This window comes from Phasianus colchicus, chromosome 1, assembly GCF_987193195.1.
Source record: "Phasianus colchicus chromosome 1, bPhaCol1.hap1.1, whole genome shotgun sequence".
NCBI classification, from domain to species: Eukaryota; Metazoa; Chordata; class Aves; order Galliformes; family Phasianidae; genus Phasianus; species Phasianus colchicus.
This window is the reverse complement of record NC_143436.1, coordinates 11,159,759-11,175,290: the sequence shown is the minus strand read 5'-3', so window position 1 is coordinate 11,175,290 and position 15,532 is coordinate 11,159,759. Positions and strand designations below refer to the sequence as shown.

The 15,532-nt window shown below is 35.0% G+C and overlaps 1 protein-coding gene and 1 long non-coding RNA gene across 9 annotated transcripts in view; one reads left to right on the top strand and one right to left on the bottom strand.

The window, feature by feature from the left end:
• CACNA2D1 (calcium voltage-gated channel auxiliary subunit alpha2delta 1) overlaps positions 1 to 15,532 on the bottom strand; it is a 359,292-nt gene that overhangs the window by 121,048 nt on the left and 222,712 nt on the right. The window contains exon 1 of one of the 8 annotated variants that reach the window (XM_090135272.1): positions 2,879 to 3,061. The exons of the other annotated variants lie outside the window; for them this stretch is intronic. Within the exon in view, the coding sequence (XP_089991398.1) occupies positions 2,879 to 2,993 (115 nt within the window). The 5' untranslated portion in view covers positions 2,994 to 3,061. Of the gene's footprint in view, positions 1 to 2,878; positions 3,062 to 15,532 lie in introns of those variants that run through there. 8 annotated transcript variants of the gene reach the window in all.
• Positions 3,004 to 12,259, top strand: LOC116228018 (uncharacterized). The gene is made up of 3 exons (XR_004166697.2): positions 3,004 to 3,066; positions 10,547 to 10,674; positions 12,012 to 12,259. It is a non-coding gene; the product is annotated as an uncharacterized LOC116228018 (long non-coding RNA).

The window sequence follows — 15,532 nt, the reverse complement described above, 5'->3', positions numbered from 1 at the left end:
ACATTAGGGAGAAATTCATTTTTAAGAACAGCACACATTTCTGCCAAAAATCAGTATCTTGCTGATGGCCAAATGCCCTCCTTTAAGTGCAGACTATCTATACAAATAAAATTAATCAAACAATAAAACTTCACAATTACTTTAATTGATATTTCATCCAGCTAATGTATTCTAGACAGTGGAAAGTAATTAATCACAGTGACACAATGTTAGAAATGACTTCCTGGGCAATACCAGAAACATTTACCAGAAAATATGGCACAGACCTAAAACCCATTAAAAATATTTGTTTAATGGTAAAGCCATAGAAGCTATCTAGCTAATTTTCAAAGGATAGTCTATCAATGCAATCCTTATAGTTGATGACATACTTACAGATTTATTTCCAAATGTTCTTGTCCATATTAGTACGTTATGAAATGAAATACTCAAGCAAACATTCTTCATTGTTAATTTGACAGCACAGTTCATTTTGCTATTGGCATAATAGCAAGAACTGGTTCAAAACCTCCTAAGTATCCATCTCTTTGTAGATCTTAGGCTACGCAATGGCATCTCAAATTGACATTATTCTATAATGCAGGGATCATGTACAGATACACAGGTTCTAAATCCTGCACCTGCACAGAAATATCAGAAGCAAAATTTTTTACCACTGAAGCATAAACATGAAGCCATTTCAATCAACATTCTTTCAGAATACATTCAGAGATTTATTAAAAGTATAAAAAAGAAACAAAGACATAAATGAAGGAAAAAAAGGAAAAGGACAAGATGATCAAGACATGGTCAAAGGGAACCTCAAGATGATGCATTTCTGGTAAGAAAAAAAAAAAAAAGTGCTGAACAGACTACAGTAAGAATGTTCAGATGCTTTTGCTCTAAATGGAAGACTTGTTTGAAGGTTTATTACACAGATGTGCTGTAATAGCAAGCACTTTGTATGATTAGACAGATCCTTCTATAGTGAAATCTGAAAGCATTAATTTCTATACTAAAGATAGCAGTGATGAAGGCTTTTTTGGCCCAATTTTCCACTTAGCCTTGGTGAACAATGTTATTTATAAAAAAATACCTGCCATTACTGTTGAATATGCAGTAAGGAATAAAAGGCAATTTCTTCTCTTTTATAAAGTTAAATTACTGTTGCTTCTAAGTCACCACATTTCCAGTTACTGTAAGTGAAATTTTCTTTCTTCATAAGTGATCTATGTACATCTATAGAAAATGGAAAGCATGGTATAATCTCTTGGAATGACTGCATATATTAGCAGTGGACAGCATGAGATAGTTTAATGAAAATCGTAAGTGTTTCAACCACTTTAAATTCAAAAGCAGACAGCTGATGTGCAATTTGTAAAGATAGTGAGATCTCTTCTATGTGTTTTTTCCTACTCCTGTCTATGTTACTAGCAGCTGTCACTTATAATAGTTTTGTTAGACCTGAAATATATGACAGAAACAATGGAGAGACCAAAGAAGGAATTTTGCAGTATATGTGCTTCTGAAATTTGTTTCTGATAGAAATAATACATGTGTTACCACTATGGACATGTATATGCAGAAGGCACCCAGTGAGAACTCCTGGCTGAGAAAAAATAAAGACTGGAAGTATCAACGAGAATAGCAACTAATGTCAGGCAGAAATCTGAGGGGATAATGGAAGGTAGAAAGAACGATTCTGGATGTAAAACTTCTTGTTCCAGAGCAGCTAAATCAAAGACATGAATGATGCATGGGCAATCAGTGGATGAAGGTGACTGGGAAAAAAAAAAACAAAAACAAAAAGAAACAAAAAACAAAAAAAAAAGAAAAAAGAAAAAAAAAACAAGGCAGGGAAAGACTAGCTAGTGAAAAAGCTGCAGTATAAATTTTATGTCTTCAAAGCTATGAAGGAAAAACAAGCCATGGCAAATAATGGAAACAAAAGTGAAACTGGCTGCCAATTCAAAAGGTGAAGCTGATACTATAATTCCTCAGAGACTGCCTAAGACAATATTTTTTTTCAATATTTGAGAGAGATGTCAGGATGATGCACATTTAGTTGAAAGAGTGGGAGACAGAAGACCAGAAAATCACACTAGCACAACAAGAAGCCTTTAGGAAAACAGTAGTAAGGAAAACAAACAAGCCTATTATAGTAAAGTATCAGAAATCAGGCAGGTATTGTCTCCTGGGAACCAAAATATAGTGTTGAAGAAGATTCCAAAGGCAGAAAGGGAGAGGCTACTCTTTGTTTTTCATATAAATCAGCTTGGATCTCCTGCTCACAGATCAAATGAGTGTTCAAGTAATAAAGCAGTTTAAAGAAGTGGAAGCACAAGTAATCCTCAGAAAGGAATCTTCTTGTCCATAGCAAATAAAAATGGCCCAGAAAACTGTCACTGAATTTTTGTGATGTCTGAGCACAGTAAACATTGAAAGTATATGCATGATAGTGCACTTGAGTAAAGAGTTCAGGAGTTTCCACAGAAATAATGTGGAAAGTAAGATCAAAGTTGTTGTAAGTTTTCATCTAGAAGGGAGAAGACGCAAAACCACTTGTACTACAACAATGCTTCATGTAAAAATACAAACAAATAAAGGAGAGAAACACTGCAATGTTCAAGAGAAACACCTTGAAGTACCAACCAGGACATTGGCATCTATACATCAGTTCTGCTAAGGGATAAAAATTTAAATCTGTGTCATAATTGCAGTATTTGGAACAAATCCTGGATGAATTAAACCATCTGGTAAAAAAGAAGGATGTGTCCTGGTTTTGGCTGGGATAGTTAATTTTCTTCCTAGAAACTGGTATGGCGCTGTGTTTTGAATTGCAGACGAGAATAATGTTGATAACAAACCAATCTTTTAGTTATTTCTGAGCAGTGCTCACACAGAGCCAAGGACGTTTCAGCTTCATATTCTGTCCTGCCAGCAAGGGAACCAGGGATGCATGAGGAGGTGGAAGGAGACAGGACCGGGACAGGTGACCAAAGAGGGGGGACCATGCTATATGGTGTCACAATGAACAATGGGGAGCTGACCCAGGGATCTGCCACTGTAGGAACTGACTGGGCATAGGTCAGTGTGTTGTGAGCAACTGCACTACACATCATTGTTTTGTACATTCTTTTATCATTATTATTGTTTTCCTTCCCTTTTCTGTCCTATTAAACAGTCTTCATCTCAACTCATGAATTTCAACTCTTTTTCCAATTGTCTCCTCACTCTACTTAAAGGGTGAGTGAACAGTTAGCTATCTGCTGAGTTGAATCATGTATTAAAATCTCAGAAGAAACAAAATGAAACAAAATAAGGAAATTAAGAAAAACAGATGATTTAATGAACTTAAAGTCTAGTTGGGAAATAATGAAATCAGTTTCACTGAAATAGTATTTAGAATTTCTATTTTAAGTAGAGAACAAGGAAATGAAGGTGACACCATTCACATAAACCAGCATGTTAAATAGGATACCAGTAACAGGGGTGCAGATGAAAAAGAAACTGAAGATTGAAGAGAATTATGTCTACAGAAGATTGTCTCCTTTGCTTCTGTACCTTCCTAGAAATATTGCAATAAGAAGATCACTACACTATCAATTTGTACCTTCATTCACAGTAGCACCAGAAGTACTCAATGATTATGCTGTATGACTATGTGATCAATAATTATAGACCAAATAGCAATGAAAAGATTAGATTGACTGTTATGTAGAAAATTAGTTATTCAGTATAAATTGGTAGACATTCAAGCAATTAAACAATAGCTTCAGATAAGGCTCTTCTGCCATATACATAAATCAATCCAGTAAAATCACCCTAAGTAGAAGTAAATTACTCCGACCTCAGGAAAATTCAAGGTTCTCTTGTTTTCAAATTGCAGCAAAATGCATCTCAACAACAATAGGCATTCATAAACTTGGGAATATAGATGTGGGAAGCAAGCAAAGCCTGATCTCATTTACTGTGATGCATTATCAGGATGCTGCAACTACATGTCAGTCTGACCTCAGTAGCAGGAGGAAATCATCTTCTGTGAGATCACATGAGATGTGCATGGTGTCCAGAGAATCAGCACAGGTTCATGAAAGGCAGGTCATGCTTAACCAACCTCATCTTCTACAACTGGGTGACCAGACTGGTAGATGAGGGAAAGGCTGTTGATGTAGTCTACTTAGACTTCAGCAAAGCCTTTGACACGGTCTCACAGTATTCTCCTGCGGAAACTGGCTGCCCACGGCCTGGACAGGTATACCCTTCTTTGGTAAGGAAGCGGCTAGAGGGCCATGCCCAACGGGTAGTGAATAATGGAGTTAAGTCCATCTGGTGGCCTGTTACAAGTGGTGTCCCCCAGAAGTCAGTACTGGGCACAACTTGTTTAATATCTTTATTGAAGACCTAGATGAAAGGATTGAGTGTACCCTCAGTAAGTTTGCAGATGACACCAAGTTGGCAGGTAGTGTCGATCTGCCTGAGGGATAGGGAGGCCCTTCAGAGGGATCTAGATAAGCTGGATCGCTGGGCTGAGGTAAATAGGATGAGGTTCAACAAGGCCAAGTGTCGGGTCCTGCACTTTGCCCACAACAACCCCATGCAGCGCTACAGGCTTGAGGATACGTGGCTGGACAACTATGAAGAGGAAAGGGACCTGGGGGTGTTGGCTGATGCTCGGCTGAACATGAGCTGACCATAAGTCCAGCTGGCCAAGAGGGCCAACGGCATTCTGGCCTGCATTAGAAAAAATGTGGCCAGCAGGAGCAGGGAGGTGATCATCCCTCTGTACTCAGCACTGGTGAGGCCGTGCCTTGAGTGCTTTGTTCAGTTTTGGGCCCCTCACTACAAGAAAGACATTGAGGCCCTGGAGTGTGTCCAGAGAAGGGCAACGAAACTGGTGAGGGGTCTGGTGCGCAAGTCTTATGAGGAGCAGCTGAAGGAGATGGCATTGTTTAGTCTGGAGAGGAGGAGGCTCAAAGGAGACCGTATTCCACTCTGCAACTTCCTGAAGGGAGATTGTGGTGAGGAGGAGCTTGGCCTCTTCTCCTTGGCAACAAACAGGTCCTGAGGAAATGAACGCCAGATGTACCAGAGGAGGTTTAGGTTAGACATAAGGGAAAACTTTTTCTCTCAGAGAGTGATCAGGCACTGGAATGGCCTGCCCAGGGAGGTGGTGGAGTTGCCATCTCTGGCAGTGTTCAAGAGGTGTCTGGATGAGGAGCTACAAGATAAGGGTTAGTAGCTTGTGGTAGCAATGGTAATGGGAGGATGGTTGGACTAGATGACCTTGTAAGTGCTTTCCAACCTTTTGATTCTATGATTCTGTAGTCCTTGATACTAATGACCAGTGACTATAACAGAATAGAACCGAACTAACAAACACCTTGTATTCATCAGGCAAAGGAATTGTTCTGTGGGACTGAAGAATTCAATTTCATCTCAAATACATAAACACACAGATTTTTAAATGTAATGTTACTTAATCCTCAAGCTCAAGGAGGGTGGATTCAATCTCAAAGAGGGTAGATGTAGGTTTGATATAAGGAAAAAATCTTTCATAGTGAGGGTGGTAAGGATGGTGAGGGTAGTGAGGCAATAGAACAGGTTGTCTAGAGGTGTGATTGATGCCCTGTCCCTGGACAAGTAGAGGCTGGATCAGGCCCTGGACAACCTAATCTTGCTGTGCATGTCCCTGTTAATTGCAGGGGAGTTGGACTCAATGGCCTTCAGAGGTCCCTTCCAACTCTAAAGATTCTACAATCCTATCAAAATACAAAATGCTTCCATTTAAGGCATTTAGGGAAAGAATGTTCTCTTCATGATGAACAATACTGCCTAACTGATAATTACTGGATTATGCACAGTACTACCACAGTAGAGTAAAATATATGAAGAATGAAAGTCTTTTAAAATTACTGCAATATGACATCAGATTTAAAACAGCCATTTCATTTTCTCTTAAAAAAAAATATATATATATACATATATATATATTTTGTAATTGCTGGAGGGAACTTCTAACTCTGTGCTGTATGTTTGCTGCCTTAAAAAGATTGTTCAAGTTTTGTTTCAATACTTAATGAGTTCTCTACAATAATTTGAATGAGTGTGTAGAAAGAGACTATTAGCGAAGTATTCTCTCTTTTATGGATGACATGAAAGGGATATGGATAGTTAAATTAACAGTCAATCAGGACTTCTGAGAGAATTTGACTAATGCATTTATTATTGCCTTTACAAACATGCTTTTGCAAATCAAGGAGGTTTTTTTTTGTTGTTTTTGTTTTTCCCCTTCTCTTTTGAAATAGGATTTTAGAGATTTTTTTCATTCATCAAAGCAAAAGATTAGTGATATTTGATGAGAACACTTACACTGTGAAAAGAAATGCAAGTACTTGAGCCTTTTCTTATCTTGTAAGGAAACCTCCTACTTTTGTCGATTTGTTTTTATGCAATTTAAACAGCATATTCTGACAGCTAATTTAAATATACATACATATATATATACACACATAGATATATGTTTATATATATATTTTACATCTTACTTTATATAATGGAACAGTAAATCTGAAGATACTCAGCAGTGACAGCATACACATAGTGAATGAAGAGTGAAAAGTTCTCTCTTCATCTCACTTCTTAATTGAATTTATAAATTAGCTAAAATCAGATTTTAGCTCTTTTTCTGCTCTTCCTGGGTATCTCTATGAGATGTTAACATCTCAAATAACTATGTAGATAAAAAGAGGTTTTGTCAAGTCAGGTATCAAAAAAGTCACCAGGAGAGAAATCATTCAGAACCTTCCACAAGTTGAAAACAATCAAGCTGCTGATACTTCAAATCCCATTACTAATTTACAAAGTGGAGACAAACCCATACTCCAAAGTGCTTTTGAAGAATACTTCTCGATTCATTGCTAACTGACTGGAAGATTGATTACATGCTTTCACTCTGAAAGACACAATCTTTCCACTATTTTTCTTGGTCCCCTTTTTTAAACTTTTTGATAGTGTTAGCCATATATGCCTCCAATTTAAAATGAGAAAAAGCACACACCATTTCCAAATAAAAAAAAAAAAAACTGAGGCCCCCAGACAGACTTAGATTTTTCTTGTTTATATGTAACACCAAAATCCAGCTTACAGTGTAAATGCCCCAAAGATTTTTCATAAATATTCTCATTATATATATATATATATATATATTAAATGAAGGAAACAAATTTGTCATTAGATCATTATCAGAACACATTTTGCACTGCCTTTAATACAAAATCCTCTGTCTGCATTATGAAGTGTAAGCGAATCTTTAGCCTTTCAAAGCTCTTGCATCAGTTAGCAAACAGCTGTCCTGTGTTTCATGTGGGTAAAAAAGGATGTTTGCAGTTTTTCAAGATTAGTTGAAGTAAAGAAAGTTGTCTTCTGCATAAAGAAGCTAAACTTCTTCCAAATTTAAAACAAACTAGCAAATAAGCCTTTCTTATTTTTTTTCTAAAGAAAACTTGTTGGAGTTATATGTGATAAACCAGATACATAAAAATATTTTGAAAAGGAAAAATTTCAAAATATCTAAACTAAAATATTTTTTTTTCTATAACATACAACCAATCTCTTATTTAAAGCAACTAATAATAATGATAAGAATAGGATGGAGAAATCACAAGAAAACAGATCAATTTTCTAATTTCCAGAATGTGTATTTCCCCTACATGTTAGAAAAACAAAAAGATTAAAAAATAAACATTTCCTCAACAAGATTGATTGTGATTTCATGTTTCCTCTAGTTGTGATATGTATTTTGGATAACAAGTTTGTTTTTTTGAGCCAAACAGGTTTTAGCTATGTAAGCTGCTAGGGCGTATAACTTGCTGTGGTATAACACACCAAGTTGCTTCAAGGAGCGGAAAATGCTAACTTCTTTGTCAGTAATTGCAGGCACAGCAAGCTGTTACTAAATCAATGTCTCATCTGGAAAATACGTTTTTCCATTTTTCCCTGCAGTTAATGTAGTGCCAAGAGGCCATTATCCAATGACTTTCTATTAGATCAGCCCAGTATCAGACATCTCTGTACAGCAAATCACTGCTTTCTTAGCTCATCCTCAGAAAAACAAAACAAAACAAACAGACAAAAAACAACTAACCAAATGAAAACAACAACACAGGGCAGAGGGGCTTTCTGTAGGTGTTCAAGATTCACTACAGCCAGTCTCAGAACCTGGTCAGCCTGGTAATCTTAACATTCAATTTGTTTTAAGTAACTTGGACACCTTAAGCTTTCCCCAAATCCTTAACCAGGTAATTAATAATTCCTGTACAAGAAATATTTAACCTCAGAACAGACACTATCTGATTGTCAGATAGCTTTTCTACTTCATGATAGGCTTTCACAAAATATGGCCAATTTCTATCATTTTAAAGATAAACAACAGAGAGGAGCAGCAACCCTTCAACATCGTGTGGCATGTTGATAGCAGACATGATGTTGGGATTCACGTTTTCAAGAACTCGTAAAGGTGAAGTTAAAACAAACAAACAAACAAACAAACAAACAAACAACACCAGCTTGGAGAAGTCACTCTAATAAACTGTAAAAAAAAAAAGCCCCTGTTCCAAATTCAACCATTTTCATTGTTCCCATTTATTTTTCCCTTTTTCAAAATCAGAACAGAGAACCTGGTCAAACAAATAAATAGGAGAGTACAGAATGGGAGCCAGCTGCATAATTGCCACATAATAACCCGTCTGTACCAGAGAAGTCATAAATTTGTCAGAAAATGTTGCTTACTTTTTCAAGTGAACTAGAATTCTATAAAAATTCAACAGCTGATTTTCCATGGACTCCCTGTAGTGAAGAGTCCTAAGATCCTTAGAGGTTTAACTTTCATATTTCCTCAATGGAGCTACAAGATAAGAAGTCCAATATGTCTGACTTAGTGGCTCTACAGAAAAAAAAAACAATTTACAAAACACCAAGCTTGAAGTAGGCTGAACTCCCTGACTTTATGCCAAATATTATTATGGAACAACTCTTATAGTCAACTATTAATATGAAATGAATTCAAAGAAGTCTGTAAAAAAAACTGTCAAAAGAAGAGTATGTATCTTGTAAGAGGCTCTGAGAAACACTTTACCAAGGCAAGAATAGTATTTACATACAAACACTCATACTTGGTAACATACTCTGAAGAATGCATAGAAATTACAATGCATGGCAAACTAAACAGAATGAACTGAAACCTCATACTGTATGCCAACCTACCATTATATTCATTTTATAGTCAAGAAACACTGAAAGTTATTGTTTGTTTGTTTGTTTGTTTGTTTCAATGCGTATATGTTAAGGTTTTTTTGGTCATTTTATCTGTCATGGAACAATAAAACAGAACTTATGATGCCTGAGCTCCATGTGGCTATTCCCAGTTCAAGTACTTGTGCTTTTTCCCGGTCCACACTTGAGCATGACACTTGCTGCCATTACGATATCCCAACCATGGACTGCTGCAGTGCTCAAATTCACAAAATCATAGAATAGCTGGTATTGGAAGGGATCACTTGAGATCATCTGGTGCAAACAGAACCTCTACAGCTCAAGCAGGAACGCTTAGGGCAGCTTGTACATGATCATGTCCAGTTGAGTTTTTAATATTTTAAAGGATGGAAACTCCAAAAACTCTCTGAGCACATTGTACCAGTAGCCACTCACCCAAAAGATTGTTTTGTTGTTGTTGTTTCTTTTGTGTTTTGTGTTTAAATTTTTGTTCTGATTCAATTTCATGACACTGGAGCAATGCAAAAAATACATATTTGTTCTGGCTGGGCTGACTGTGCAAAAATTTTAGTCAGATACATAGTAAGACACTAATTTCTGAGATATGCATTTCAAATGAAGCAAAATAACAACCCAAAACACGAAGCTTCCTTTCATTCTCAGAAGAAAAATGACTAGGAAATTCTAAATTAACTCTCCCAGCTTAGTAGCTACTTTCTTCTTGCATTCCTCATTTTCTACTATCTGGACCTGTTTAGAATATGAACGGGGTTCATATAATTCTATTTGGTCACTTCTAACATAAAATATCAGTACTGATCTTCCATTAAAAAAATGAGAGGAAAATGAATAATTTCAAACATTACTGGTATAGCACTGATACAAAGATCTTTTTTCATCCTGCTGAGCGCATAACTCAACTGACACAACACGCTCTTTGGACTTCCAGAATTCAGAAAATTCTACTGTACACCTCTGGAAACACATTTATGTTGGGAAGTATCAGTGTACATGACGTTTTCTAATCACAATCTTTACTTATTCGTTCCATTTGCCACATTTGATGTGACTTTTGTCAGCATTTTTTCCAACATTTTCTAATTTAAGATTTCATGATCTTACTTCCTTCAGCTCTGAATGGTCTGTCACTTGCTATACACATCACAAAGAGCTATATAAGTGCGCTTTTGATTTTCAGCTGTCATTTAAGAAGGCTAAGGTCCAATTTTTTTCCCCATTTCTCACCATCTTTCCATAGTCAGTAACTATTCTTTTTTTTTTCTACATCATTAAGGTGCTGACCCTGAATGGACCAGTGTGCTTTTAGTGACAAATGGAGACAAAGGACAGTCAGTGTCTCACAGGACAACAAATGGCTTGAAACATAAATGAATTACAATGAAAGAAGGAATATTGATACAAGTAATTATTTTAAAGTCATACCTCTAACAGTATAAAACTACATTTTTAAAATAAACAGTATGTAAGCTGAAAATTATTTTGCAACAAGATTAATAAGTATATTTATTCCAGTTAACTAACATTATAATGATGATTGAGGGAAAAGATCAAGTCTCATTTTGAAAAAGATGCTTAGCTTAAATAGCTTTGTACCGGTGGGAAAACAGTGCTTTTGCTTGAAAGAGGCCTGGCAAAGAGGATGGTTGCAGCAAAATGGGTAGGTGATTGTCTCAATGAAATGGTCTATACTAGCTTAGAACTCCTGCTAAACAAACAAACAAACAAACAGGTACTTCAAGCACAAATGTACTTTAACACAAACACAGCTGGTTCAACTACAACATGCACACTAGTTAATTATCAACATTTTTACCAAAATGTTATATTGAAATAATCCCTAGGAGACAAACTTGTTGAATATTTGTATACAAAAGACAGAAAGGAATATTTATTATAAATTTTCAATATTTCTTTTCAAAATATTTATGTCTTGGAAAACAACCAATTATGAAAGAATATCAAAGAAGAAGGAAAGGAGGTGGCAGGAGGAGGAAAATTAGGAAAGTCTGTAAGCTGTCCTACTTTTTTCTTTAGAGGAAAGTGAAGGGAAAAAGAGAGAAAACAGTACTGGTTAATGAGGCAGTGTGAGAGGAGACTCCAGGGAGATAGGACACAGTAAAGATGACAAGACACCAAGGCTGTAAGATGTCTATTATCCTGAAGAATCTTTTTATATGAAATATTACCCAGTGGGGATATGAAAAATGACTAGTAAAATAGTTAGAAAAAATAATGAAATCCTACCAGTGATAAAATGTCAGAGGACAAAAAAATGAAGATATGGAGATGTTTGCTTAGCAAGAGGATAAGAAGAGTAAGTTCTGAATAAGATGCTTAACAACAAACAAACAAACAAATAAATAAATAAATAACAACCTTAAAATCTGCGAATAAACAGAGGGACATACTAACTCCATGAGGAGGAAGAATGCTGAAAAATCCAAAATCAACACTATCAAATGAGTACAATATTTGTAAGCCATATGCAAAAAGAAAAAGAATAATGGAGGAAATGCAAATCTGAGGAGAAGACAGCCAAGAAATCAGAACCCATGGAAAAAAAATAATAATCTTTCAGAAAGAAAACAAGAAAGACAACAAAAAACTTCAGATTTGCATGAAGAGAAAAAAATCTAAAAGATTATGAGTTAAGGCTTTTGAATAGGATGGAAGATAAGAGTAAATCCAAACAACTGAAGTTTGCATCATACATCAATTATAAAATATCTGTTTTTTAGGTTTAAATGGATCAGAAAGGGAAGTACCTAAATCTGACTGTATAACTGAAGATCACTAAACTACTAGGCAGCAGGAGTTTACATGCAGTAAATGGAAAGTAATTTTTAATCTTATCCATCAAAATAAAGTAGAGGAAAATGCTGTGGGAAGATCATGAAGATAAATGAGTATTTTAAAGATACGTATTGTGAGCTGCAGTTTAGGATCTTCTGTTTACAAGGGATTAGAAGTAAACACTGCATTTTACTCAGCACTAGACATCATTTTAAAATGGAATTTTGTACAACTGTAAAAGATCTGAATAATTCCTAAGGCTGAGTTTCCTACAAAAGTAGAGGAAAATCAGGGAATTAGACTCTATTGAATGAAGACATTCCAGGGAAGACATGACGGAAAATAAATAAAGCCACTGTATCATTATTATTGATAGAAACAGTAACCTCAAAGGATCTAGTGTCAGACAGAGAAATAATAATATCTAGTTTGGTGTAAAATAAGCTCTGTTATGGAAAAAAACATCTACAATATCTGTACACTATACAAAATGTAAGAAGTTATATACCCTGAATTTCAAACTGATGCAACGTATCTTCATGATGCACAGAAGAATATGTAATTTATTCTCCAATTAATACATATGCACAGAGCAGGAATTGAAAATTACTAGCTGAGTAGTATTAATTATTTAACTATTCTTTTAAATAAATAAATAGAATCACCAAAGCTCAAACTACACTATCAAAACTTCACAAAATATCTATCAATAGTGGGAGAAATCCTTATTTATGCTTTGCCAGAGAAACACTTCATGATTAAATTATACATATTCCTTCCAAATAATTATGAGTGGAAATGAATTTACATGGCAGAAAGCATGAAGTCAGGTAAAGCTAAATAAAGAAACAGTAACAACATCCTTAAACTGCATTTCTTATAAGATCTACAGAGTCTAAATATTGGATATACATACATGCAAAAAGCCATTTCCTCTAAAGATGTTCAAATCTACAGGCCTAGATTAAAATTCCATGTAAATCCCTTGGATTATCCAACTTCCTAACCCAAACCTAGAACTGAATGTATTATTTGCAAAGGTGATACTCCTTTTAAAACATTATTAATAAGTACAATGCTGGATATGATGGTAACACAGATGATACAATTAAAGTAGATATACTTCTGAAATGTGAGGAAAAAAAAACATTAAATTATGGATTTTATGAATTTCAAACGTTTCTTTATATATCAAAGCTGAAGAACATATTTCCTAAGGGAAAGTCTTCCAGCATTCAGCTGATAATCAGTCTACTAAACTCTTCTGATAGTAAAAATAAGACCAAGTAATTTTTAAAATTCTTAATGAGCAGAGAGAATGGTTCTGTAATGAAGAATATTCTTCATTCTCATGCTTCTGGTTAAATGATGTTTTAAGGTCCTTTAGACAAACACCTTCCTTTTTTTTTTTTTTATTTATTTATTTATTTATTTATTTATTATTCCAAAAAGTGCTTGGAACAAATTTGCATTTTCTTTCTAGACTTCAATTACTTCAAGCAATTTAGCACATCTTTTCTGGTAATCAACTCACTACATCATATCTACTTATTTGTCAGAGGCTGAAACACTTTTAAAGTATACGTTCACTACGAGCTTGCAAATATAACAAATATTTATTTCCACACTCCCTTATGGTTCTCTGAACACAATTTTAAAATAATGATTATACAAAGATTCTGTTGAATCCTAAAGGACTTGCACGTGCTATGAATTTACAGTTACAAAAAACCAGAGTAACCTCTTGATTACCATTCCTCACTGTACAGGAGCTTTGAGAACAAAACTGCCATCTCTCACATCCCCACAGCCATCTGTCAGGTAATGTAGCTGACAAAAGGGCTGAGGTGACATTTTTCCTTTTAAGAGGACAAACACAAAGCTTAGGTAACACACAGACATCAACCTGTTTTTTAAAGTTAAGCCAGATTTATGACATGATGAATCTTTGCACTAGTTTCTGCAAGAGGGAATTCCACACAGCAGAATCAACTGCTCTCTCAAAATCTTTGTTAAAATTGTTTTGTTCTTTTTTTTCTTTTTTTTTAGTGTTTCCAATAAAGATCCACTGATATTCAGAGTGTTCTGCTTTGCAGTCTCTATTTTAAAATGCAAATGCATCTGTTAGCTATTTTTACCAGAAGAACATACTGCAGTGCCAAATTTCCCCTCTTAGTACAGGGGGATTCAATACTAATTACTATTCCAAGCTGTACATAAGAGAGAAAATATTGCAGAAGCAATGGAAAGAGATCTGAGGAGCAGCAGTAATCATCTGGCTTCCAAAATAGATTTTGGCAGTATGCAGAGCTTAAACATTTATTACTCAGTCAAGCAACCTAACAGACGCTGGAATTTCTGGACTTGCTATTATGTTCATGGTAATTCTGGATATATATCATGTTTGTTAGTCAAGAAATACAGAGTGCAAGTCAGCCAAACAGAATGATGATAATAATCAATGGTAAAATTATTTTTCACACATTTTTTTAATAAAAAAAATTAATGCTAGGCAGTTAAAAAAAAAAAAATAGGAAGGGTAAGATATTTTGCAACCTTATACCTAAAATTATATGTTTTAAAAATCAAAGAACTTTGGAGAGAAATAGCCTGAAAAGTCTCTTTATTGGAGGACCTTTCATTTTCTTGAAACCAGAACCATAGCAAATACTATCATGGCTTTTCACATCTCCTCACAATATTGAAAACATTAACCAAGTAGTAAATTATATCTTTTGAATATTTACAAAAACTTCATAGTACCAGAGATCCAAGTAGGTCAATTCCTGGTTAAAAGAAAACAAACAACAGAATTTAGAAATGTTGGTAGTTGATGGTTCCCGAAGGATTCACTGGGAAATAACCCACAGCAAAATGAAAGGGTCATGGTTAAGGCCCACGTTGTTTTATTGAAACCAAATTAGAAATGCTTGGTTTTGCTTCTTTTTAAAAACACAAACAAAAGAAACTAACCAACCATTTCTGGACTTAATGGAATAAATGAGAAGGAAAAATAAACTCTTCCTTGACCATTTATTCAGCCTGCCAAATGTGAATTACAACTCTCATCTTAAACATAAAAGATGAAGGTTAAATCAAAATTTTGATCTCTATTTGTATATTGAAAAGAATCATATTTGGATGTTCATACTGACCTCAAGAAAGAAAGTCTCCTCTATCTACCACATTCAGGAAACCTGCTATGTCCTTTGCATGCTATATGATGCTGTGATATTTAAATGTATTGATTGTTGAATGTCTTACAAAACTGTTAGTTACTTCAGTGCTATAGTGTATCTGTTTCTCCTGCCTCAGTGTCCGATTTACTTCCTTTATTCACTGGTTGTTATATCAGAAATAATAGAAAATGTTAGCTGAGAAAACTCTTCAACATAAAATACAAGATTCAAAAGTGAAAATGACTATTTGTTCTTTCCAAATTCAGTTGAATAACTAAACAGTCAGT